Here is a 24,388-nt window from a genome sequence, read left to right as displayed (position 1 = left end):
CCCGTTCCCTCTGAGGCCGCTCCGAAATCGGAGCGGCCTCGGAGGGAACTTTCTTTTGCCCTCCCCTCACCTTCCCCTCCCTTCCCCTACCTAACCCACCCGCCCGGCCCTGTCTAAACCCCCCCTTACCTTTGTCGGGGGATTTACGCCTCCCGGAGGGAGACGTAAATCCCTGCGCGCCAGCGGGCCGCTAGCGCGCCGGGACGCGACCTGGGAGCGGGTCCGGAGGGCACGGCCACGCCCCCGGCCGTAGCCACGCCCCGGGCCCGCCCCCGGAACGCTCCCAACACGCCCCGAAAACGCCGCGCGGTTCGGGCCCGCCCCTGACACGCCCCCGACACGCCCCCCTCAGAAAACCCCGGGACTTACGCGAGTCCCGGGGCTCTGCGCACGCCGGTAGGCCTATGTAAAATAGGCTCACCGGCGCGCAGGGCCCTGCTCGCCTAAATCCGCCCGGATTTGGGTGGATTTAGGCGAGCAGGGCTCTTAAAATCCGCCCCTTAATGCATTAAACTTGCTTTCAATGCCTTGAATGCATTTGCACGTAAGCATACATACGTGTGTATGTTGCAGAGTAGAGATACGCATAGGGGTAGATTTTCAAACCGTGCGATTTGGCGTACTTTTGCTGGTGCATCAGGCGCAAGCAAAAGTAAGTGGGATCTTAGTAGATACGCGCGTAGCCGCGCGAATCCGCTAAAATCCTGGATCGGCGCGCGCAAGGCTATCAATTCCGTATAGCCGGCGCGCGCCGAGCCGCGCAGCCTACCCCCGTTCCCTCCCCTCACCTTCCCCTCCCTTCCCCTACCTAACCCACCTGCCCGGCCCTGTCTAAACCCCCCCCTTACCTTTGTCGGGGGATTTACGCCTCCCGGAGGGAGACGTAAATCCCTGCGCGCCCGCGGGCCGCTAGCGCGCTGGGACACGACCTGGGGGCGGGTCCGGAGGGTGCGGCCACGCCCCGGGCCCGCCCCCGGAACGCTCCCAACACGCCCCGAAAACGCCGCGCGGTTCGGGCCCGCCCCTGACACGCCCCCGACAGAAAACCCCGGGACTTACGCGAGTCCCGGGGCTCTGCGCGCGCCGGTAGGCCTATGTAAAATAGGCTCACCGGCGCGCAGGGCCCTGCTCACCTAAATCCGCCCGGATTTGGGCGGATTTAGGCGAGCAGGGCTCTTAAAATCCGCCCCATGTTTTATAATACATGTGTATGTGATTTGCATGGGTTATAAAATACTATCATAAATCTATGCGTGGCCATATACACTCGTATATGCCGCCACACCCATTTGGTTGAAAGTTATCCTCAATATGCATAAAATTCCAGAAGTAATAGATATTGTGAGCAAGCAGGGAAAGGAAGCAGCTAATGTTATGTTAGATGCTGAAAACACCTGGGATAGGGTCAATTGGAGGCCCTTGGTGATTTGGGCTTCAATTTCTGCAAAGCTTTTAGAGAATGGGTGTTAGTGCTGTGCAAACTCCTTAGAGCAGAGGTCGGCGTGAATAGGCGATCTTTGGACTTTTGTCGGCTATACAGGTATAGCCCGTGTTCCTACCACTAGTCTGTTGCAGGGACTCGCTTTGGGGCTAGATTGCCACCCATACTGCTGGGATTCTTTCCTGAGTAAGGGGAAAGAATCAGTCTTTCCAAATTCTGAGGGTTCTCACATCTTCCAGTGGGAAAAAAAACCCAAAAACCACACTGTACACAATCAGCTGTTCAAAAATAAATCATTTTACTAGTAAAATTGGTGCAACTGAATAAATTCACAGATGTTACACTTTGGAATAGTGCACTCCAGTAAAGAAAATGAAACTCCACATAGTTGCAAGTACAGTCACGGGAAAAACACACAGAAATCTTCTGCGCACTGGGATCCTGTCCTCTGGATCCCTCATAAAGAGTACACTTCTGGGCTATTTCCCCTCTGGGCTTCCCTTGTAGCAGTACCTGTTTCCTAGGTGCAGGCTCCCATAGTCCAACAGATGGGAACTGGATATCTCTTCTGAACTGGCAAAGATGCTCTCGTGCACTCTTCTGAATTGGAAAAGATGTACTCCTTTCAAACAGCAGCTTGGAAACGAGTTTCCACTACTGGCAGTCTTCCCTTGACTCCAGTCAGGACTCCACTTCTCAGAATTCAAGCAATGAGGAAACTCTCAAAGCAGACAAGGAGTACGGCACAAATTCCCCTCTTAATGCAACAATCTACTAACAGATGGAAAATCACATCACCATATTTAGCACATGATCTGAACTTTAAACAACAACGTTATAATGCGTAAAAGGCATACTGCTCATACATGGATTGCCACTGTTTAAATGTTTAACGGTTAAGCCATTGTATCATCATCACCCCTTATTTCATGGGCATTTTTGCAATTTTTTTAAAAAACTTTTTATTTATGCATGTAAATCAAACATCAAATATAAAATATTTGACAAGAAAAACTGGCATTATACATATTAAGCAAAACATAATAAGAAAATGATTTAAAAAAAGAAAACCAAATTATCCATGATATAAGCCTACATTAGACCCCAATTATAATTCTGGGGGAGGACAGCAAATAGCCGTGGGGAAAGGCTAATATAGAAATAAGAAAATTACAAAAGAAAGGATGGATACTTCAGAGCAGAACACTACCCATATCATTAATTATCCACACTAACAGAGAATGACTGAGTTGAAATACCATACTTAGCATCTATGAACTTTCTCAATTGTGCTGGGTCAAAGAAAAGAAAACATGAAGCATCCAAAGTTATCACACATGTGCAGGGATGACGAACAATACAAGTAGCCCCTAATGCTAACACAACTTCATAGCCGAAACCTTTCTTCTACGCTCATGCGTGACCCTTGCTAAATCTGGAAACATCCACATTTTCTGGATGTTTCCAGATTTAGCATTTTGCCATAAAAACAACACGTTTTTATGGCAAAATATAATCTGAAAATATTATTACAATCTTGCATGAAGACAAACGTCACCAGTAGAGTAGCACAACCCACTACACGTTGTCTTCTCCAGAGTTCCCCAGAAAATTTGAGAGTTTACCAGGAACCCTGTTGGAACCCAGATAAAAAGAAAATCTTCTCTATGGGAGGTAGTGCAGTCTCTGGAATTGACAAATCTTCTTTCTTGTAGGAAGAAGACAGCTCAGCTGGAGAAATCAGAGGAATCTGAGGAAAATTTAGTATTCTCAAGTTCAAAGACCTGAGGGAATTCTCAATATTTTCAATTCTTCGTGAAGATGAAGATAAATCTTTAATTATGTTGGTCTGTACCTCTCGATTTCCACGCTAGATAGTCATTGTTCGTGGGTTTGAAATTTGGAGTGCAAGTCTGTGGATAAAGTAACGAGAGATGAAACAGATTTATTAATAGCCATCATTACTGTCCATAAACCTTCCAATGTAATCACAGCAGATTTTTCAAAGGAAGTTCCCAATCCAAGACCTAAAGAAGTCAAAGACTGAAGTATCAAACCTGAAGAACTTACATCATCAGAAGGCCCAGTCAAGCATGGGTAATCAAGCAGACATTCCCTCTGTGTCTCCTGGCATTCTTGCAAGTCTCCCACCAAGCCTGATCGCGAAATTAGCAATGGTGAGGCAGGGAAAACACGGCCAGATAGCAAAGCAGGAACCTCAGAAATTCCAGCAGCCTCCGAGAAATCATCTGTGAAAGAGGCAGCACTGCTTGGAGGCCACGGTATGGAACGGCAGTCAGGGCCGAGTGAAACGTCAGCCACCGACAGACTAGCATCTCCTGTTCTGGTCAAGCTGGACTCCTCTGCCGTCATGCGGGTAACTGCACATTCCAGCATGGTAGACTGACGAAGGGAAGCAAACATTGCAGGTGGCCTTCCCTTCTTTACTGCTCCCTTCCTTTTCCCTGTAAGAAAAGTTTTCAGGCAATTTGAAATAAGGAAAAAAGAAAAATTATGGGAGCAGCTGGAAGCATGTCTGCTCAGGAGCGGCCATCTTGGGTTCTCCCCCGATTTTTGCAATTTTTTTGACTTTTCTAATGAGTAGTGCCAAAAAGTCTCATTAAAAACATATCTATGATATTCAATGCAGTCTACACCATTTCTTTTGTATCTGGAGAAAACCCAACACGGGCCGCGTTTCAAAATTATTCTTTCTTCTGCAGGGGTGTCTGTATATTTGTCTCTGTCACCACTTACTTTCTTTTCATCGCTTTTTTTTAAACATTTTTCTTGATGTCAGCTTTGCTCAGCATTGTTCAGGCTAATTGGCCTGTTCCTGGGAGTGAACTCTTTTATAAATCTCCAACAGCCTACAAAGGAACCAATCAGCAAGAGAGACTGTAGTCACCGGAACCAAACCCACTTCATGATTCAAAATGAAGAATACTATTCTGTTTCTTCATTCAGACCACATGGAGTCATTATATTCAGTGTATATAGCCAAAATTGTTCCCTTTTGGATTCCCTATCGCCCCTCCCCCTCTCATCTGTGGCGATATTTGTTCAATGACAGTCCTCTTAAATTCCTGCACACTATTGAAACCAAATTACCTTTTTCTCTAAGATCGCCCTCTCTCTTTCTCTGAAGATCCTCCTTGGATCTTAAGAAAATATCCCAAATCATAGGGCCTGGGAACCCCACCCTTGGGTCCCAGACAGCTTCTCAGGACATGAGATAAAAGAAAAGAACTCTAGCCATAATTAGCTTGCGTATTTTGTTAAACTCAACTTCTAAAGACGCCTCCCACTGGAGATGTGTAATGCAACATTACACATTCCTACTCTCTCCGACATCACATCCAGGTCTGTGGAGACTGATGCATTTAGTATGGGACATTTTTGGTTTCACCCTTACATAAGTTGCCCTCAAATAAGGGACACTTTTGATGACCTCCTTAGATGGGCTACCCTCTTATCACCCTTGTAGTTCATCTTAGTTATTGAGCTGCTACTGGGACATATTAGAAACTCATCCCAGATCAAGGGAATTAGTGTACAAGGGAAAGTACAAAAGATAATCTTGGATGCAGATGATATGCTCCTATAATTTGAGGGATCTAGAGTTCTCAATTCCAGGGTTGCTTGGGGAATTTAATAGGTTTGGGGCCCTATCTGCGTATAAAGTTTACTTCAGCAAATCTGAAATGATGTCTTTAAATAGAGAGAATTTTGACATCCTGAAAAGATGCTTCCAATGCCCATTTTGTTAGAACAATAAAGTATCTAGGGATCTTTATCATGCCAAAGCTAGATGAACTATACCAATTCAACTGTACTCCACTACTACAGATTTATACAGAGGACAGTCAGATGTGGGGAAAACTATATGTTAGTTGAATTGCAATAGCCAATGCAGTAGAAATGAAAAAAGCTGTCAGCAATTTATCTTTTCTCGATGGGTCTCTTAGCCGTCCATGCAATTTTCTTTAATTCTCTTATTTTTTTTTATGCCATACTGGGTCAGACTAAGGGTCTATCAAGCTCAGCATCCTGTTTCCAACCTGGCAAGTACCCAAACATTAAATAGATCCCAGGCTACTATTCTTTATTGATTAATAGCAGTTTATGGACTTCTCCTCTAGGAACCTATCTAAATCTTTTTTAAACCCAATTACACTAACTGCCGTAACCACATCCTCTGGCAATGAATTCCAGAGCTTAATTATGTGTTGAGTGAAAATGAATTTTCTCTGATTTGTTTTAAATGACCTACTTGCTAACTTCATATAGTGTCCCCTAGTCCTTTTATTGTCTGAGAGAGTAAATAACTGATTTACATTTACCTGTTCAAGTCCTATCATGATTTTGTAGAACTCTTATCATTTCCCCCTCTCAGCCGTCTCTTCTCCAAGCTGAACAGCCCTAACCTCTTCAGCCTTTCCTCATAGGGGATCTGTTCCATCCCCTTTATCATTTTGGTCGCCCTTCTCTGTACCTTCTCCATCGCAATTATATCTTTTTTTAGATGCGGCGACCAGAACTGCACACAGTATTTAAGGCGTGGTTTCACCAAGGAGCAATAGAGGCATTATGACATCCACCGTTTTATTCGCCATTCCCTTCTTAATAATTCCTAACATTCTGTTTGCTTTTTTGACCGCCACAGCATACTGAGCCGACGATTTCAATGTATTATCCACTAAGACGCCCAATATGGAGCCTAACATCGTGTAACTATAGCAAGGACTGTTTTTCTCAATATGCAACACCTTGTCCACATTAAATTTCATCTGCCATTTGGATGCCCAATCTTCCAGCCTCTCAAGGTCCTACTGCAGTTTATCACAATCCGCTTGAGATTTAACTACTCTGAATAATTTTGTGTCATCCGCAAATTTGATTACCTCAATCGTCGTATTCCTTTCCAGACCATTTATAAATATTTTAAAAAACACCGGTCCAAGTACAGATCCTTGATGCACTAAACTGTTTACCTTTTTCGACTGTGAAAATAGACCATTTAATCCTACTCTCTGTTTCCTGTCTTTTAACCAGTTCGTAATCCACAAAAGGTCATCGCCTCCTATCCCATGACTTTTTAGTTTTCTTATAAGCCTCTCATGAAGGACTTTGTCGAATGCCTTCTGAAAATCCAAATACACCACATCTACTGGTTCACCTTTGTCCACATGTTTATTTACCCCTTCAAAAAAATGTAGGAGATTTGTGAGGCAAGACTTCCCTTGGGTAAATCCATGCTGGCTGTGTCCCATTAAACCATTTCTATCTAAATCTTCTGTGATTTTATTCTTTATAACAGTTTTCACGATTTTTCCCAGCACTGAAGTCAGGCTCACTGGTCTATAGTTTCCCGGATTGCCCCTGGAGCCCTTTTTAAATAGTGAGGTTACATTTCAGGTACAATGGATGATTTTAATGATAGGTTACAAACTAAGGGGTAGATTTTAAAAGAAGCGCACAAGGCCTACATGTGCACGTGCTACCCGGCACGCGCACATGTACGCCCGATTTTATAACATGCGCGCGCAGGCGTACACTTTATAAAATCCGGGGTCAGCGCGCACAAGGGGGTGCACAATTGTACACCCCCTTGCGCGAGCTGAGCCGCGCTGCCTTCCTCCGTTCCCTTCCCCCTAACCTGACCTTCCCACCCCTTTCCCTAACCCCCCCCCAAATGTTTATCTTACCTTTTGTGCCTGCCTCCGGACAGGCACAAGTTGCGCGTGCCAGCAGCCTGCTGGCACACGATCCTCCAACAAAGCGGCAATGGCTGCTCTGTCAGAGGCCTCTGGCCCCGCCCCTTCCCTGCCCACACACCCCCACCCCTTTTTGCAAGCCCCGGGACTTACATGTGTCCTGGGGCTTTACGCGCGTCGCCGAGCCTTTTGAAAATAGGCCCCGGCGCGCGTAGACCCGGTTTCGCGCATAACCCTTTTAAAATCCGGCCCTTATTGTAATAGGTCTGAAATTTCATTTTTTTATTCTTTCAGAACCCTCGGGTGTGTACCATCCGGTCCAGGTGATTTATTACTCTTCATTTTGTCAGTCTGGCCTACTACATCTTCCAGGCTCACCATGATTTGATTCAGTTCATCTGAATCGTCACCCTTGAAAACTGTCTCTGGAACAGGTATCTCCCCAACATCCTCTTCAGTAAATACAGAAGCAAAGAATTTGTTTAGTCTTTCCGTGATGGCCTTATCTTCCTTAAGTGCTACTTTAACCCCTCTATCATCTAATGGTGCAACCGACTCCCTTGCAGACTTTCTGCTTTTTATATATTTTTTAAAGTTTTTATTATGAGTTTTTGCTCTATGGCCAGCTTCTTTTCAAATTTTCTCTTAGCCTGCCTTATCAATGTCTTACATTTAACTTGCCAATGTTTATGTTTTATCTTATTTTCTTTTAATGGATCCTTCCAATTTTTGAATGAAGATCTTTTGGCTAAAATAGTCTTTTTCACCTCACTTTTTAAATAAGCCGGCAATCATTTGGTCTTCCTTCTACCTTTCTTAATGCATGGAAAACATCTGGACTGCACTTCTAAGATGGTATTTTTTTAACAATGTCCATGCTTGTTGCACAATCTTAACCTTTTTAGCTGCACCTTTCTGTTTTTTTTTTTTAAAACTATTTTTCTCATTTTATCAAAGTTTTCCTTTTGAAAGTTTAGCACGAGAGCCGTGGATTTACTCACTGTCCTCCTTCCAGTCATTAATTCAAATTTGATCATATTATGATCACTATTGCCAAGCGGCCCCACCACCGTTACCTCTCTCACCAAATTCTGTGTTCCACTGAGAATTAGATCTAAAATTGCTCCCTCTCGTCGGTTCCTGAACCAGTTGCTCCATAAAACTGTCATTTATTCCATCCAGGAACTTTATTTTGCTAGCATTTCCTGATGTTACATTTACCCAGTCAATATTGGGGTAATTGAAAACTCCCATTACTATTTCACTACCAATTTGATTAGCTTCCCTAATTTCTCTTAACATTTCACTGTCCGTCTTGTCATTTTGGCCAGGTGGATGGTAGTATACACCTATCGCTATATTCTTCCCCAACACATAAGGGATTTCTACCCATAAAGACTCAGTTGTATTTTTAGTCTCTTGCAGGACCTTTATCTTGTTGGTTCTATGCCATCCCGGATATAAAGCACTACCCTGCCACCAAGTTGCTCCTCTATCATTGCTAAGAACATAAGAACATAAGAATATGCCATACTGGGTCAGACCAAGGGTCCATCAAGCCCAGCATCCTGTTTCCAACAGTGGCCAATCCAGGCCATAAGAGCCTGGCAAGTACCCCAAAACTAAGTCTATTCCATGTTACCGTTGCTAATGGTAGTGGCTATTCTCTAGGTGAACTTAATAGCAGGTAATGGACTTCTCCTCCAAGAACTTATCCAATCCTTTTTTAAATACAGCTATACTAACTGCACTAACCACATCCTCTGGCAACAAATTCCAGAGTTTAATTGTGCATTGAGTAAAAAAGAACTTTCTCCGATTAGTTTTAAATGTGCCCCATGCTAACTTCATGGAGTGCCCCCTAGTCTTTCTATTATCTGAAAGAGTAAATAACCTATTCACATCTATATAATTTGTACCTGATATAGCACTGTCCCATTGGTTATCCTCCTTCCACCATGTCTCTGAGATGCCAACATAGGACCAGATTTTTAAAGTTATGCGCTGGCGCAGATTTTATAACACGCATGTGCAGCCGGTGCATGTTATAAAATCCAGGGTCGGCACGCGCCGAGCCCAAGGGGAGCCTCTGATGGCTTTCCCCGTTCTCTCCCTATCAATTAAAAAGCAGAATGAAAATACAAACAAAAAACAAACTTTGAAATATTTGTATGCTAATGCCAGAAGTCTAAGAAGTAAGATGGGAGAATTAGAATGTATAGCAGTGAATGATGACATAGACTTAGGGGCAGATTTTCAAAGGGTTACACGCGTAAGATACGAGCATAACCCCCGAAAAGCTGCCCCTGCGCGCACCGAGCCTATCTTGCATAGGCTCGGCGCGCGTGTATGTCCCGGGGCTTCGAAAAAGGGGCGGTCCGGGGGCGGGTCCGGGGGCATGGTGGCGGTCCGGGGGCGGGTCAGGGGGCGGTCCAGGGGCGTGATGGAGGTTCGGGGGCGGTCCCGAGTCCTCCAGCCCAGCGGCCTGTGCCAGGGGATGGCGAGCCGGTAGATGTAGTTTATTTGGATCTTCAGAAGGCATTTGACAAAGTCCCTCATGAGAGGCTTCTAAGAAAACTAAAAAGTCATCGGATAGAAGGCGATGTCCTTTTGTGGATTACAAACTGGTTAAAAGAAAGGAAACAGAGAGTAGACATTTGAAATATCACCCAATAATTAAAATAAGGATAAAAAAAAATTTCCCCATTTCAATACCTGGGAACTTCTGATTTCCAGTTACCTTGAGATTGTCATGGAGGTGAGGCGTGAACATACAAACTTTCTCCTCTCTCTCTCTCAGATATATATATATATATATATACATACAGACACACACACACATTCTTATACCCTCTCTTATACTCACTCCCTTTTCCGTTCCATCTCACTCACCTCTCAGTCACTTACCCCCTTCCCTCTCAGTCACTCACCACTCTCACCCCTTCCCTTCCCTCTCAGTCACAATCCGACCTACGACTTACCCATCCCTGCTTGTGGTCCTTATCTTCTTCCTCCTCCTGGCCGGGTGTGGGAAGCTCACCAGCAGATTACTATTTGGCCCACTGGCGTGCTAGGCATCCAGTGCCACTGCACGGAACCTCCTCTCACTGGCGGGGATGGGAACCCAGCCCTTGCGTCACCACAGGGCATTGACACGTGAGCCCTCTTCTCACTGGCTAGGCGGATGGGTGCTTGAGGGCTGTGGGAGGCCCCTTTTTTTTTTTTTTTTTTTAAACAATATGAAAATACCTTCAAATTTTCAGGTATCTTCATAGGAAGCCATTTTTAGCTTGTTCCATTTCAGAACAAACTGAAAAAAACCTAATTTGTTATTTTTTTTGCATTAGTTTTAAACAAATGCACATCCCTGGCACCTTATTATTCTGTATCCCATAGAGCAGGAGTGGGCAAACTACAGCCCCACAGGCCGGCCCAATGACAGGCTTTTTCCGGCTCTCCTTCTGTGCAATTTGACCCATTATAACCGGCCCACCAGCACTTTAGAACAATGTCATCAACATCACGGGCCTTTGTTGATGATGTTGACCTGGGTGTTGGTGGCTGGCAGTGACGTCCCCCTCAGAGGCACTGCAGCATAAGGAGAGCATTGCAGCCAGCAGGGCTGGAAAAGGACTAACATCGTGGCCAGCGGGCAGGAAAAGGAACATTGCAGCAGGCAGGACAGGAAGAGAAGGAGCATCGCGGATGGTGGAACAGGAAGAGAAGGAGCATCATGTCCCCTGCTAGAATTGATTGCATGGCCAGCAGGGCAGGGAGAGGAGAAGTATCGCGTCCCCTCCAAAACTGACTGCGTGGCCGGTGGGACTTTGGAAGAGGAGAGCATCACGCCCTGCTGGAGTTGGCATCTTGGCCGGTGGAACATTAGGAGGAGCGGCATGACTCGTCATGGTCACATTTGGGTCAGCCATGGGGGCTGAAGCCAGAGACTGCTACTGGAAAGGGAAAAAAGTGAGTGAGAGAAGCAGTGTATGTGTGTGGGTGGGTGGGTGAGAGAGCACTCCTTTTTTCTCTGCCTGCTAATCCATGACAATCTCAGGGCATCTAGAAATCAAAAGTTCCCAGGGATGGAGAGCAGAGAATATTTTAAAATCCTTACTAGTTTTAATTATTGGGTATTATTTGATGTGTCTGTTTGAAATATTTTATGGGTGTTTGGAACATTTTTATATGAGTTTTGAACTATGTAGACGTTATTCTATTTGTTAAGTAGTTTGAATTATTATTCTTATTGGTATGGTTGCTGCTTTGGTCCTCTCACTGTGTAGTGTACTGCCTGCCTCTCCCAACCCCCCTGCTCATGGAGTTCTAAGGGTGATATAAGCACCAGTAATGTGGCCATGATTAAAAAAAATGTGCCCACCTCTGCCATTGAGAGCAACTTGTATGATGCCATCTGTGCCTTCCTGGGAATTGAAGTAATATGCGTAAATAATTTCTTCTTACTTTTAAATAGGCTTAGCTTTTGTTCCAAAAACTCAAGAGGTTTAACCTTATAGCTGGGGTGATTAGTCTCACGGTGCATGTTTCAAGTTCTACTTCCTCCTGTCAGCAGCTAACACTGGGGCTGATGTAAAAAGCTGAGCTAAAACTGCGTGCTGAAATTTAGGGTACAGTTTCTTGATGCACAAGTTAAAACTCCCAGTGCAGTAAGCTAATGATATGCTAATATATTGAGAGTTAAAAAGTGCACACAAACCAGAAAATCTGCACAAAGGAAATGCTTTGCAAACAGCAAAACATGATTTATGTGCACAACTCATATTATATGCACAGAAAATATGGTTTATATGCACAAATCATGTTTTCTGTGTATAAAATATGATTTTATGTGCACAAAAAATGCTTTCTGCATTTTGGGCCTTTGGGAGGAAATAGCTGCAGAGGCAACACTGATAGGAGAAGCTACATCTGCTGGTGGATGAGCAGAACTTATACCAAAGCACTTAATAGTAGAAGGATAACCAGGAAACACTGTGTCACTGTCAACGCTGTTACTACTTCTCCCTCTGTCCAGTTGGATACACTTATCCAAAGTGAGGAATCAGTTCAGAGTGAAAGATTGTCTGCAGGTTGATGCCCTCAGAAAACAGGTGGTAGAGCTCAGAGAGGAGGTGGCAAGGCTGCTAAGTTTCTGGGACAATGAGGACTACATCGACATAATGCCGTCTGACGCATCAAAGATGGAAAACTTCAGATGAAGGGAAGATGAAAGCCACACCTCGTCTTCAGTTTCCTTCAAGCTCAAGCCGTGCTATGTGGCCCTGGAAGTGGAAGAGAAGGAATCGTCCCTGGTAGAGGAGGGATCAGACTCTGTAAACCACAAAGCAGCAGCATCAGCAATCACTACATCTAGGAAACAAAGGCTAGTGGTGACTGGTGACCCCTTTCTGCATGGCACAGAGGCATCTGTCTGATGGCCAGACATGATGTCCAGGGAGGTGTGCTGTCTGCTGAATGCTAAGATTCAAGACATAATAGACAGATTGCTGAGAATCATCAAGCTTACTGAATATTATCCAGTGACAGGAATGATACTGCAAGGTACCCCATGGAATATATCAAAAGTGATTTCATAGCTCTGGGAGACAAAGTAAAGCTATTATGTGCACGTGTGGTATTCTTCTCAGTCTAAGGCAGAGAAGGTTGCATTCTGGAGATCAATGTATGGCTGCATAAATGGTGTCAATGAGTGTATTTCGGCTTCCTAGCCCTAGAATGATATTCCAAGGACTGCTGAGTAGAGATGGGTCCAGCTGTTGAAGAACTGGGAACATGTTTTTCTAAATAGACTGGCAAACCTACTGAGATGTGCCATAAACTAAGATCATTAGGGATGGGTAGACAAAGCCCTCCAATAAGAAAATATAACACCTTTAGAGAAATTCGAAAAAATGTCAGCGTCTAGAAAGTTATACACACTAATTTTCATAGTATGGAAAATAAAGTGGAGGAGTAACCTAGTGGTTACAGCAGCAGGCTATAGACCAGGGTTCAAGTCCTGCTGCTACTCCTTGTGACCTTGAGAAGTCACTTCATCCTCCATTGCCTTAGGTACAAACTTAGGCCTGGATTTGCTAAGGTCGCAGACCTTAGAGAATCCGGCAGTAACGGGTGGTGAGGTGGGGGGGGGGGGGAAGCGAGGGGCAGGCCTGCAAAAGCCAGCAGCAATCGCACCTCCGCGGTGCTATCGCTGCCGGCTTTTGCGCCCATTAGCGCCATCTTAAAAGGTGGTACTATTGGGTGCGCTACTGGCAGCGAAAAGGGTTCTTACCTTTTCGCTGCCAGCGAAGTTTCCGCCGCCTCCGCCCCGACAACACCCCGACTCCTCCTCTTCCAGGGCCGACTCCGCCCCGATCTAGCTATCACACATGAAAAGGGACTTTTCGCATACGATACGCTATGAAAATGACCCCCTTAGATTGTAAATCCTCTGGGGATAGGGAAATACCTACAGTACCTGAATGTAATCCACTTTAAAAGTGCAATATAAATAAAGGCAGTCCTTGAAGATACTGGTTTGGATTTGGAGGGGAGGAGTGGTGTTATACACTATTATTAAAAATAACTGTGGGGTTTAAGAGATAAGGAAAGAAAGAACAGAACATCCATTTATATTTCTATGACATATAAACCTCCACAGGCAGAAGAAATGGATGGAGATTTAGTTAAAGACATTCACAAAACTGCTATAAAAGGGGAAGTGCTATTGCTTGGTGATTTCAATATGCCAGATGTTGATTGGGGCATCTCGGATTCTCTGCAGCGACAACTGTTTCGGCAACCGTTAATGGAGCCCACACGGGAGAAAGCAATACTTGGACCTGGAGATAGTGTTTCTCTTGCATAATGGGGGATCAGTTGGGATCCAGTGATCACCAAATGGTGTGCTCCAGTATTAGAGTACAGTCAGTGGTGGTTCATTCAAAGGCGAAGTTCTATAGGAAAAATGCTTAGAAAATGAGGAGTCATTAGCTGGGTGGAAAAAGCTAAGGAACATAAGAACATAAGAAAATGCCATACTGGGTCAGACCAAGGGTCCATCAAGCCCAGCATCCTGTTTCCAACAGTGGCCAATCCAGGTCATAAGAACCTGGCAAGTACCCAAAAACTAAGTCTATTCCATGTAACCATTGCTAATGGCAGTGGCTATTCTCTAAGGGGTAGATTTTAAATACTTGCGTGATCGCGTACTTTTGTTCGCTCACCAGGCGCGAACAAAAGTACGCTGGATTTTATAAGATACGCGCGTAGCCACGCGTCTTATAAAATTCGGGGTCGGCGCGCGCAAGGGGGTGCACATTTGTGCAACCTGCACGCGCCGAGCCCAGCGCACGCTGCCTGTTCCCTCCGAGGCCGCTCCGATTTTGGAGCGGTCTCGGAGGGAACTTTCCTTCGCCCTCCCCCCACCTTCCCCTCCCTAACCCCCCCCCCCCCCCTTTGTTGGCAAAGTTACGCCTGCTTTCAGCAGGCGTAACTTTGCTCGCGTCGGCCGACAGCCCCACTCCATCCTCCGGTCCCGGGGGCTGGTCCGGAGGCCTCGACCACGCCCCCGGGCCCGCCCCCGAAACGCCGCGTCATATCGGGAACGCCCCGGACACGCCCCCTCCCGCCCCTTTTCGAAAGCCCCGGGACTTACGCGCGTCCCGGGGCTTTACGCGCGCCGGCGCGCGCAGGCCTTTTAAAATCCGCCCCTAAGTGAACTTAATAGCAGGTAATGGACTTCTCCTCCAAGAACTTATCCAATCCTTTTTTAAACACAGCTATACTAACTGCACTAACCACATCCTCTGGCAACAAATTCCAGAGTTTAATTGTGCGTTGAGTAAAAAAGAACTTTCTCCGATTAGTTTTAAATGTGCCCCATGCTAACTTCATGGAGTGACCCCTAGTCTTTCTACTATCCGAAAGAGTAAAAAACCGATTCACATCTACCCGTTCTAGACCTCTCATGATTTTAAACACCTCTATCATATCCCCCCTCAGCCGTCTCTTCTCCAAGCTGAAAAGTCCTAACCTCTTTAGTCTTTCCTCATAGGGGAGCTGTTCCATTCCCCTTATCAAAAAGTAGAAGAGCAGTGGGCAAAACTAAAAGAAGATATTTTAAGGGTAACAAATCTTTTTGTTAGGAAAGTCAACAAAGGTAGAATTTTAAAAAGGCCACCAGGGGTGGTTCTATAAGGAGACAGGGTGAGGTGGCCACTTCAGGCGGCAGAATTTTGAGGCAGCAAAAAATGCCCCTCTCAGAATGCCGCTGTGGCATCCGCCTCACACTGCCTCAGTGGCATAACAGGGGGGAGGGGAAGCACACAAGAGGAAGATCGGCAGGGCCGTGGTAATATCACGGCCCAAAGAAAAAGTCACCTCCAGATGCTCCTCCTCCTTCCTGCCCACGCAGCCCTGAAAGAAAAACATTATCGGAGCCACACAGGCAGGAAGGAGGAGCATCCGCCATGTGCAGAAGAGGAGCTGTGTCCTGCGTTTGTAGCATGGCCGCCACAGATCCCATCTCGCAGCGGCCAAGAAGAGGAGGGCAGTAGCAGGGCCACCGCGGATCCCACCTCGAGGTGGCCCAAAAAGATCAGGTCTGCCATGGAGCCCATCCAGCGGTGACCCGCGAAGAGGAGGTCTAGAAGTGAGAGAAAAGCTGAGGCCCTGTAGAATGTGTGTGTGTGTGTGTGTGTGTGTATGTATGAGAGTGAGTTGAGAGACTGTATTTTCGGTGAGACAGCATGTGAGAGAGAGAGAGCCTGTGAGAGTGTGAGAGTGAGCCAGCATGTGACTGTAAGATCCTGTGCCTGTGTGTATATGTGAGAAAGACAGCCAGAGTGTATATGTGTGTATGAGAGAGAAAGAAAAAGAGAGAGAGACAGCATGTGAGAATGAGAACCTGAGTGTGTGTTTAAGGGAAGAAGACAGGTGGAGAGAAAAGAAACAGAAAAAAAAGAGACTGTAAAAGGAATTGGCAAAAGACTAAGAAAGAGAAGTTGGGAAAAAAAAAAAAGCCTATGACCAACCGATTAGAAAACTAAGATCAGATAGCAAAGAAACCAAAAAAAAAAAATGTTTAATTTTTAGCGATTGGCATATGTTATCTTTGGGAATGTGCAAGAGTGGCACACCGATCCCTCCCAACACACACTATTCACCCATTCCCCACTTCTCCTGGGGGCAAATGCTGCGGAAATGTGGAGGCAGGTTGGTTATAGTGTTCCTGGGCGTGTAGCAGGGTTGCCAGCTTCCAAGAAATATCATCTGTGATGCACGGTCTGCCATTTCTTCGGGAATTCTGACCCTTCCTTTCCCCCCACTTCTGCAGCATTTCCAATCACCAGAAGGGCCAGACTCCAAGGGGACGCTCTGCCCCCCATGACCCTCTCGATGATTTGACCTGTGCTTTGCCTTTGGGGCTGGGGCGGGCGCCATCTCATCCCTCGCCTCAGGCAGCAGATTGCCTTGAGCCGCCCCTGAAGGCCACTGTGGTTTTCTAAGGAAATGGCTGAAAAGGTAAGAGAAAAATAGGTTAGTGTTCATAAACTACAAGAGATCACAGAAAGGGGAAGACAGGCGACAATATCTGGAAATGCTAAGAGAAGCTGGCAAAGTGGTCAGGAGAGTGGGGATGCAAATGGAAGAAAAAAAAAAAACTCTTAATATGGTAAAATGGGAACATGAATGAATGGGCAGAATGGTCTTGCTCTGCCATCATGTTCTATGTTTCCATGTTTCAGGCAAGATCCTCGTTGTTAAAAGTCAGGGTCATTTATCAAATCACTTTAGGACCTTATTGCGGGGGTTAGGGCCCTAACATCCACGATAAATAAAGCATCGAGAGAAGCGTATTGAAATTTTAAAATTCTTCTCGAATGGGAGGAATTTGGGCGGAGTTAAGGTGGAGTAAATGAAAATGAGGGGTGAGTAATGTTGCGTGTTATAGCATAATGCATTATTATCGCACATTTTAACGCCGGAAATAACTACACCTTTTTCCCTGGTGTTATGCTGTGCAGTATGCCCGAAACAGGATTTGCGCTAAAAATTACAAATCCCATTTCAGGTAGGAGAGGGAGAGAGGGGAGGGAAGTAGAGAGAGAGAGAGAGCCTCTGGGGAGGCACATATATTAGTCAACTTTTTATACCACTATAGGAGGAACAACTAGTAACTCGGGGTGAGGTTTTGGTGGTGGGCTAGGTTTGGGGGGGCAGTTTTGAATGCACAGTTTGAGGTACGAACAGCACAGTAGACATCAGTGAAGATTTGATGTGATTTGGAGTGAGGAAAAGCACACTAATATGAGATTTCTACAATGTACTCTCGACCTAGCTTGATGCACTCTCTACCTAGCTGCTATTAAGCTAGGTCAAGAGTACAATGTACAAATCTCATCTTTTACTTATATGAGAGTCTTATAAAGAGTCTCTCTCTCTATCACATATTGCGGGTGTGATAAATTTAATGTCACTCAGCAGTGCATGGTTCGGAGGAATGTTTCCTTGAAGGATACTAATGAAACAGGAGAGTTAGGCATCCCAACAGAGAGGTTCCAATAAAAGCAAACATAGTCCATGTGTCTATATGTAAAAAATCACCAAAGCTAATGATTTCTAAATTATCCCTAACAACTGAAAAGCAGGTTGTTAATACAAACAAAAAACACACTTTGAAATGTCTGTATGCCAATGCCAGAAGTTTAAGAAGTAAGGTGGGAGAGTTAGAGTGTATAGCAGTAAATGATGAGATTGACATAATTGGCATCACAGAGACCTGGTGGAAAGAGTATAACCAATGGGACAGTGCTATAAATTATATTGCAATGATAGGGAGGATCAAGTTGATGGGGGTGTGGCACTTTATGTCTGGGAGGGTATAGAGTCCAACAGGATAAAGATCATACAAGAGATTAAATGCTCAGTAGAATCTATATGGGTAGAAATTCCATATGTGCTGGGTAAGAGTATAGTGATAGGAGTATACTATCACCCTCCTGGACAAAATAGTCAGACAGATGAAATGCTAAGAGAAATCAGGGAAGCTAACCAATTTGGCAGCGCAATAATAATGGGAGATTTCAATTACCCCAATATTGACTGGGTAAATGTAACATCAGGACTTGCTAGAGACAAAGTTCCTGGATGTAATAAATGACTGCTTCATGGAGCAATTGGTTCAGGAACCAACAAGAGAGGGAGCTATTTTAGATTTAATTCTTAGTGGAACGCAGGATTTGGTGAGAGAGGTAACGGTAGTGGGGCAAATTGGCAATAGTGATCATAACATGATCAAATTTAAACTAATAACTGTAAGGGGGATAATAAGTAAATCTACAACTCTAACTAAATTTTCAAAAGGAAAACTTTGATAAAATGGGAAAATAGGTAAAAACTGAAAGGTTCAGCTGCAAAGGGTAAAAGTGTTCAACAGGCATGGACATTGTTTAAAAAAATCAATTCTAGACGCACAGTCCATATGTATTCCACGCATTAAGAAAGGTGGAAGGAAGGCAAAACCATTACTGGCATGGTTAAAAGGAGAGATGAAAGAGGCTATTTTATCCAAAAAAAAAATCCTTCAAAAATTGGAAGAAGGATCCATCTCAAGTTAATAGGATAAAGCATAAGCATTGTCAAGTTAAGTGTAAAACATTGATAAGACAGGCGAAGAGAGAATTTGAAATAAAATTGGCCGTAGAGGCAAAAACTCATAATAAAAACTTTTTAAAATATATCTGAAGCAAGAAACCTGTGAGGGAGTCGGTTGGACCATTGGATGACAGAGGGGTTAAAGGGGCTCTTAGGGAAATTAAGGCCATTACAGAAAGATTAAATTAATTATTTGCTTCCGTGATTACTAATGAGCATGTTGGGGAGATACTAGTTCCAGAGATGGTTTTCAAGGGTGATGTCAGATGAACTGATGTTGCGAAGGTGGACCCTCGGCCCGAGGTGGAGTTGATGCTACCCGTGGGGAAGCCCCCACGGGTCCCCACCGTCGGGAGGCAGAGCAGAACGGGAAGCGGAGGCCGACTGGATCTTCACCAATACCAGCCCTCATTCCATGCAGGTTGAGCCCTTGGGTACCGGGGCCAGCTGGTCTTAGGCAGGCCTCCGCGTGGTTGATCCCATGAAGGATGCTCAAGGCAGGAAGCCAGGAGGCAGAGTTCAAGACAGGGTCTGGATCCAGAAGCCCGGAGAGGCTGAAGCAGGCTAGAAGTCAGGAACACGTTAAATCTGGGCTTGTAAATAGGCAAAAGCCTAAGAAAGGCCAAGTCAAGAAGTCAGCTGGAGGCAAAGTCAGGTTCAAGCTGAAGTCAGGGCAGACAGCTGGAGACAAGGCCAGATACAAGCAAGGGTCAGAGCCAGAGAATCCGTCCAAGGCGTGGTCAGGAACAAGCGAGGGTCAAATCCAGAAATCCATCCAAAGCGTGGTCAGGAACAGGCAAGGGTCAAAGCCAGGAATCCATCCAAAGCGTGAACAAGCAAGGGTCAAAGCCAGGAATCCGTCCAAAGGGTAGTCAGGAACAAGCGAGAGTCAGGAACGGAAAACTGGAACTGAAGCACAAGAGCTAGAACAGGAATGCAGGACTGGAACAGATCAGGAACAGGAACATAAATGAGTAAAAACTAAGCACATGACTGTGTGATCTGGAAAGGAATACGAGTGAGGTTATCAAATTTGCGGATGATACAAAATTATTCAGAGTAGTAAAATCACAAGCAGATTGTGATAAATTGCAGGAGGACCTTGTGAGACTGGCAGATTGGGCATCCAAATGGCAGATGAAATTTAATGTGGACAAGTGCAAGGTGTTGCATATAGGGAAAAATAACCCATGCTGTAGTTACACGATGTTAAGAACATAAGGACATGCCATACTGGGTCAGACCAAGGGTCCATCAAGCCCAGCATCCTGTTTCTAACAGTGGCCAATCCAGGCCATAAGAACCTGGCAAGTACCCAAAAACTAAGTCTATTCCGTTAGTAATAGCGGTGGTTATTATCTAGGTTCTATATTAGGAGCTACCACCCAGGAAAAAGATCTAGGCATCATAGTGGATAATACTTTCAAATTGTCGGCTCAGTGTGCTGCAGCAGTCAAAAAATAAAAAGGAAAATGTCATAATGCCTTTGTATCGCTCCATGGTGAGACCACACCTTGAGTACTGTGTACAATTCTGGTCACCCCATCTCAAAAGATATAGTTGCACTGGAGAAGATATAGAGAAGGGTGACCAAAATGATAAAGGGGATGGAACAGCTCCCCTAAGAGGAAAGGATGAAGAGGTTAGGGCTGTTCAGCTTGGAGAAGAGATGGCTGAGGGGGGATATGATAGAGGTCCTTAAAATCATGAGAGGTCTTGAACAAGTAGCTGTGAATCGGTTATTTACACTTTCGGATAATAGAAGGACTAGGGGGCACTCCATGAAGTTAGCAAGTAGCACATTTAAAACTAATTGGAGAAAATTCTTTTTCATTCAATGCACAGTTAAACTCTGGAATTTTTTGCCAGAGGATGTGGTTAGTGCAGTAAGTGTAGCTGGGTTCCAAAAAGGTTTGGATAAGTTCTTGGAAGAGAAGCCCATTAACTGCTATTAATCAAGTTGACTTAAGGAATAGTCACTGCTATTAATTGCATCAGTAGCATGGGATGGTTTGGCCTCTGTTGGAAACTTCTTATGTTCCTATATTCTTATATGGTATCTCAAAAATTACCCTAACCACGCACTTTTTTTTTTTTTATCACAGGCTCTATTCATGCCAACTTAGAGCAAAAATGATAAATCTAGGTTAATATTTGTTGGTGTTAACACACACACAGGCCTGAAAATGAGTAGTAATAGAATTTCTTTTTACCTTCCTATTTAGTTCTTATTCCAGGAACTGCTTGGTAGACCATTGTTAAGTGAAGCTGAGAAATGAAATCAGCACTAAACCATCTGAGTGAAGTGTAGATAATTACTGTCACTCAAGTTTATAAAATGACTGTTCCAGACACCATAGCAAACTGACAAAATGAGCAATTGCTATACAATTTTTCCTATGAGAAGGGACTGGAGAATTATAGTGATTATCCTGACTGTGGAGTCACCAGAGCAAACTGTTACTGTTTACCAGCGCTCACCTTGGAGCCAAGGTTTTCAGGTCATTGTCCAGACCATGTAAATAGAAATTCAAGTGGCTTTTATGAGGCATTAGGAGTGGGGAGTGACTTTTAAGTAATGCAGGGTGAGATTAATAATGCCTTCAACGTGAAAAGGACTGGTGGTTTCCTAGGCAGTGTGTGACAAGCTCCCAACAAAAGCTGAATTGGTCTGGAGACAGGAAAAGAAATATCAGAAATGAGTGAAGATGGGGGATGGGGTGAATTTTTATAAAAAGATCTTGGATTATTGTGCAGAGAGACCCCACATTTTATAGCACAGTTTGTAAATAAAGCCCAGGATCCTAGGACAGCAGAGCACTGAATAGTTTGCACTTTTTTTTTACATTTGGTGTCTGCTCTTCCAGGTTCCTGTTTCAAAGCTTGGAAGGAGGGTGCCAGGCACTGCCAGCCAGATAATACAGGCTAACACTTGCCAGTTTCACCCCACCCCCCAGCTCAGCAATTCTAACCCACGCCTCTGAAAAAATGCTCCAGTTTCAAGACAAGAGCAGAACAAATCCACAATAGCAATTAAGAAACTATTGTTCCTTATTTAAAGCAGGCAAAAAAAGAGACGGTCTCCCGCATACCCTCCCCTGGCTAAATTTCCTTGCCTCCCTTCTTTACAAATACAGGCCCCGATGCGTTGGTCTATCCACACATCTTTCTGTGTTCTGTGCACACAAAAAATGTACATTCAGGTTAGTGTACCTCCATGCAAATCACATGCTAATGAAGGCTTTCGCTATTACTTCCCAATGCAGGGAGCTGCAGTATAGCCCTGAAGACTGTTATTTTTAATGCTGGGATTTGAACTCCTGGTCAGAGGTAGAGAAAAGACAATTTGACTCGCATGGCTGGGGCTAGTATTAGTCTATGATGCTGTGCTCCAGTGTAACTGGAGTTTGGGGGACCTGGATGCAGGTTTTATATGCATAGCTTTTCAGCTGCTAACTCATGTTTTGTGCTTCTAGAAGAGGTCAATAATCAAAGGCAATTATCCAGATAACTTTTGAGCTATATTCGGATATATGCCGGTGTTTGAATTTTTGCCACCATTTATTCGGATAAAATATATCCAGATAAGTGGGAGGCATTTCGAGGGCATTCCGGGGCAGAGTCAAGTTAGCCAAATAACTTTAACTGGTTGGTATTCAAAAGAATATGTCAGCTAAGTAGAGATGTTAAAAAAAAAAAAAGCCCTCTGCCGGCTATTCTCCCCAGCCTCCCTTCATCTAATGCCCCCCAAAATGCCACAAACATTGTGGGTCTGTAGGCCTGAAAGGCTTCCTTCTCTTCCCGAAATCGCAATATTGAACTGTAACATATGTCGCTGGCAAAAGGCCACCCTTCCCCCTACCTGTAAACCCACCCCGAATATTACCATCAAACCCAGAATCCCCCAAACCCCTTACTGCTGAATTCACATAGCCGGTAAGTTATCCATTGTATGTTTTTTTGAATATTGACATCTTCCTCCTAATTTTTATGAGCACAGCTTTTATGCTGCTAACATGTTTTGTGCACACAACTTATATGTGCAGAAATCATATTTGCTGTACATCATAACGCACACAAATCATGTTTTGTGCATGCTAAGCATTTTTTAAACTCCTATGTCATCAGCATCCCATTAGCTTACTGCATTGGGAGTTAAACCATTATTTTATCTTGACATTCACCTGTCATTTGTACTCATGTCTTATTGTATCAAGTCTACAGAGTGCAACAGTACTACTCTCACTCAGTAAAAAAAAGCAGAACGACGGGAAGGCTCCCCAAAGCAGTGCCTTATCGGTATCAGCTAGGACTCCAGATGTGTGAGTTTCACCAAATTAATGCAGTCTTAGTGCCAGTTGGGACTCCAGGAGCGTGAAACTTTCTTACAGCAGTGCCGATCAGTAGGGCCGTCCTGGGGGAGGAGGGGCGAATAAGGGTGGCCTCCCTGGCACCGCCATGTTAGTCCCATCCCCTTTCAGCGTCCCAGGGCCCCCGTTGCGGTTGATTCACCCTGGACCCCGCACCTTCCCGGCAGTGCTTTGGCACAGCTGGCTTGGGGGATTCTAAAATATGGTAGAGATGAACCATAGTGTGGTAAGGAGGGACACATTCCCCGCCCTCACTACAAGCGGGGACCAAGCAGTAGGCCCCTCCCTACTGAGCAATATTTTCTGGAGGGCAGCCAGCGCTAAAAAGCGTTCCGCTGACGAAGGCAGCACCCAGATCGGTGAGGGCAATGTTTGTGTTACAGAAATACAGACACAGGGGCAGCAGTACCCCGGGCCCTTGCTGCTGATCCCACCCTACTTACCTAATGTCTTCGTGGCGAGGCAGAGCCAGCACTCTGCCTCACCAGCTAATCACGGGTGACATCTCACCTTCCTTGCCAAGTGTAACCCGCGCCTGCTCACGTATCATTTAAAACCTCAAGGAGTCTTGAGTTTCTGAGGAACGCTTTTAAAATCTCGGCACTCCTCTAACAGGTTTACAAGCGCTCCTTGATGGGGTTTTGTTTTTTTTTGTTTTGTTTTGTTTTGTTTTTTTGCCAGACCTTGCGTTTGAGGTGCTGATGCTGCACGATCTTGGCTCCTCTCAGCCCTGCACCCTCCTGCCACGGTGCACAGGGCTCGGTGTCGCCAGGCTGGAACGGCCAGGGTTGCACTGCACGTGTGGGCTGTAGGAATCTGCGTCATGCCCGTGCCTGTGCCTTTGTGCCGAGGCTGAGCTTTCCTCCCAAATAAGCTGCATGAAAAACGTGGCGATATATAGATAAATATATAACATTAAAAAAAAAACCCAACAGGTTGATCTGGATTTTAATAACAACAGGCACGCCCTCTCTGTGGCTGTAGTGAACACTGGAGAAGTGTTTGTGATTCATTATCCAAACTAGACTCCTAGCAGAGGGAAATCACAAAAGTACTCTCCTGCGGGTCGGATTTGCCACAAATAGCTGAGCCGGAGCTCATAGTCCCGTCCCGTCTTTCCCCCTTGCAAGGCCTGAAGCTTTACAAGCTGTAATGGCCAGCTGTTTACAGCCACCCAGGCTGCTTTTAAGCAGTCGCGAGGC

At 45.0% G+C, this 24,388-nt stretch overlaps 2 protein-coding genes across 4 annotated transcripts in view; one reads left to right on the top strand and one right to left on the bottom strand.

The window, feature by feature from the left end:
• Window positions 1-1,723: 1,723 nt before the first annotated feature.
• Window positions 1,724-24,104, bottom strand: LOC115087624. Of its 3 annotated transcripts, none has more exons than XR_003855564.1 (3): window positions 23,630-23,695; window positions 3,512-3,906; window positions 1,724-3,354 (listed from the first exon to the last, which is right to left on the bottom strand). XR_003855564.1 is itself a non-coding variant. In XM_029595034.1 (3 exons), exons 1-3 carry the CDS (start codon window positions 24,009-24,011, stop codon window positions 3,277-3,279), a joined length of 615 nt encoding a protein of 204 aa, XP_029450894.1. In that variant the 5' UTR covers window positions 24,012-24,104; the 3' UTR covers window positions 1,724-3,276. The 3 variants fall into 3 exon arrangements, 2 of the variants coding, with proteins under 2 accessions (XP_029450894.1, XP_029450892.1); XM_029595034.1 differs by lacking the exon at window positions 23,630-23,695 and adding an exon at window positions 23,870-24,104; XM_029595032.1 differs by lacking the exon at window positions 23,630-23,695 and adding an exon at window positions 23,870-24,104 and having other exon boundaries at window positions 1,724-3,906.
• The window catches only part of LOC115087623 (keratin, type II cytoskeletal 80-like), a 48,416-nt gene continuing 46,131 nt past the window's right edge, over window positions 22,104-24,388 (top strand). The window contains exons 1-2 of the mRNA XM_029595031.1: window positions 22,104-22,146; window positions 23,034-23,138. Of these exons, the coding sequence (XP_029450891.1) occupies window positions 22,119-22,146; window positions 23,034-23,138 (133 nt within the window). The 5' untranslated portion in view covers window positions 22,104-22,118. The remainder of the gene's footprint in view (window positions 22,147-23,033; window positions 23,139-24,388) is intronic.

This window comes from Rhinatrema bivittatum, chromosome 3 (genome assembly GCF_901001135.1).
Source record: "Rhinatrema bivittatum chromosome 3, aRhiBiv1.1, whole genome shotgun sequence".
In the NCBI taxonomy this organism is placed as follows: Eukaryota; Metazoa; Chordata; class Amphibia; order Gymnophiona; family Rhinatrematidae; genus Rhinatrema; species Rhinatrema bivittatum.
Note: the sequence above shows the minus strand (reverse complement) of the source record. Positions and strands in the feature narration are given on the sequence as shown.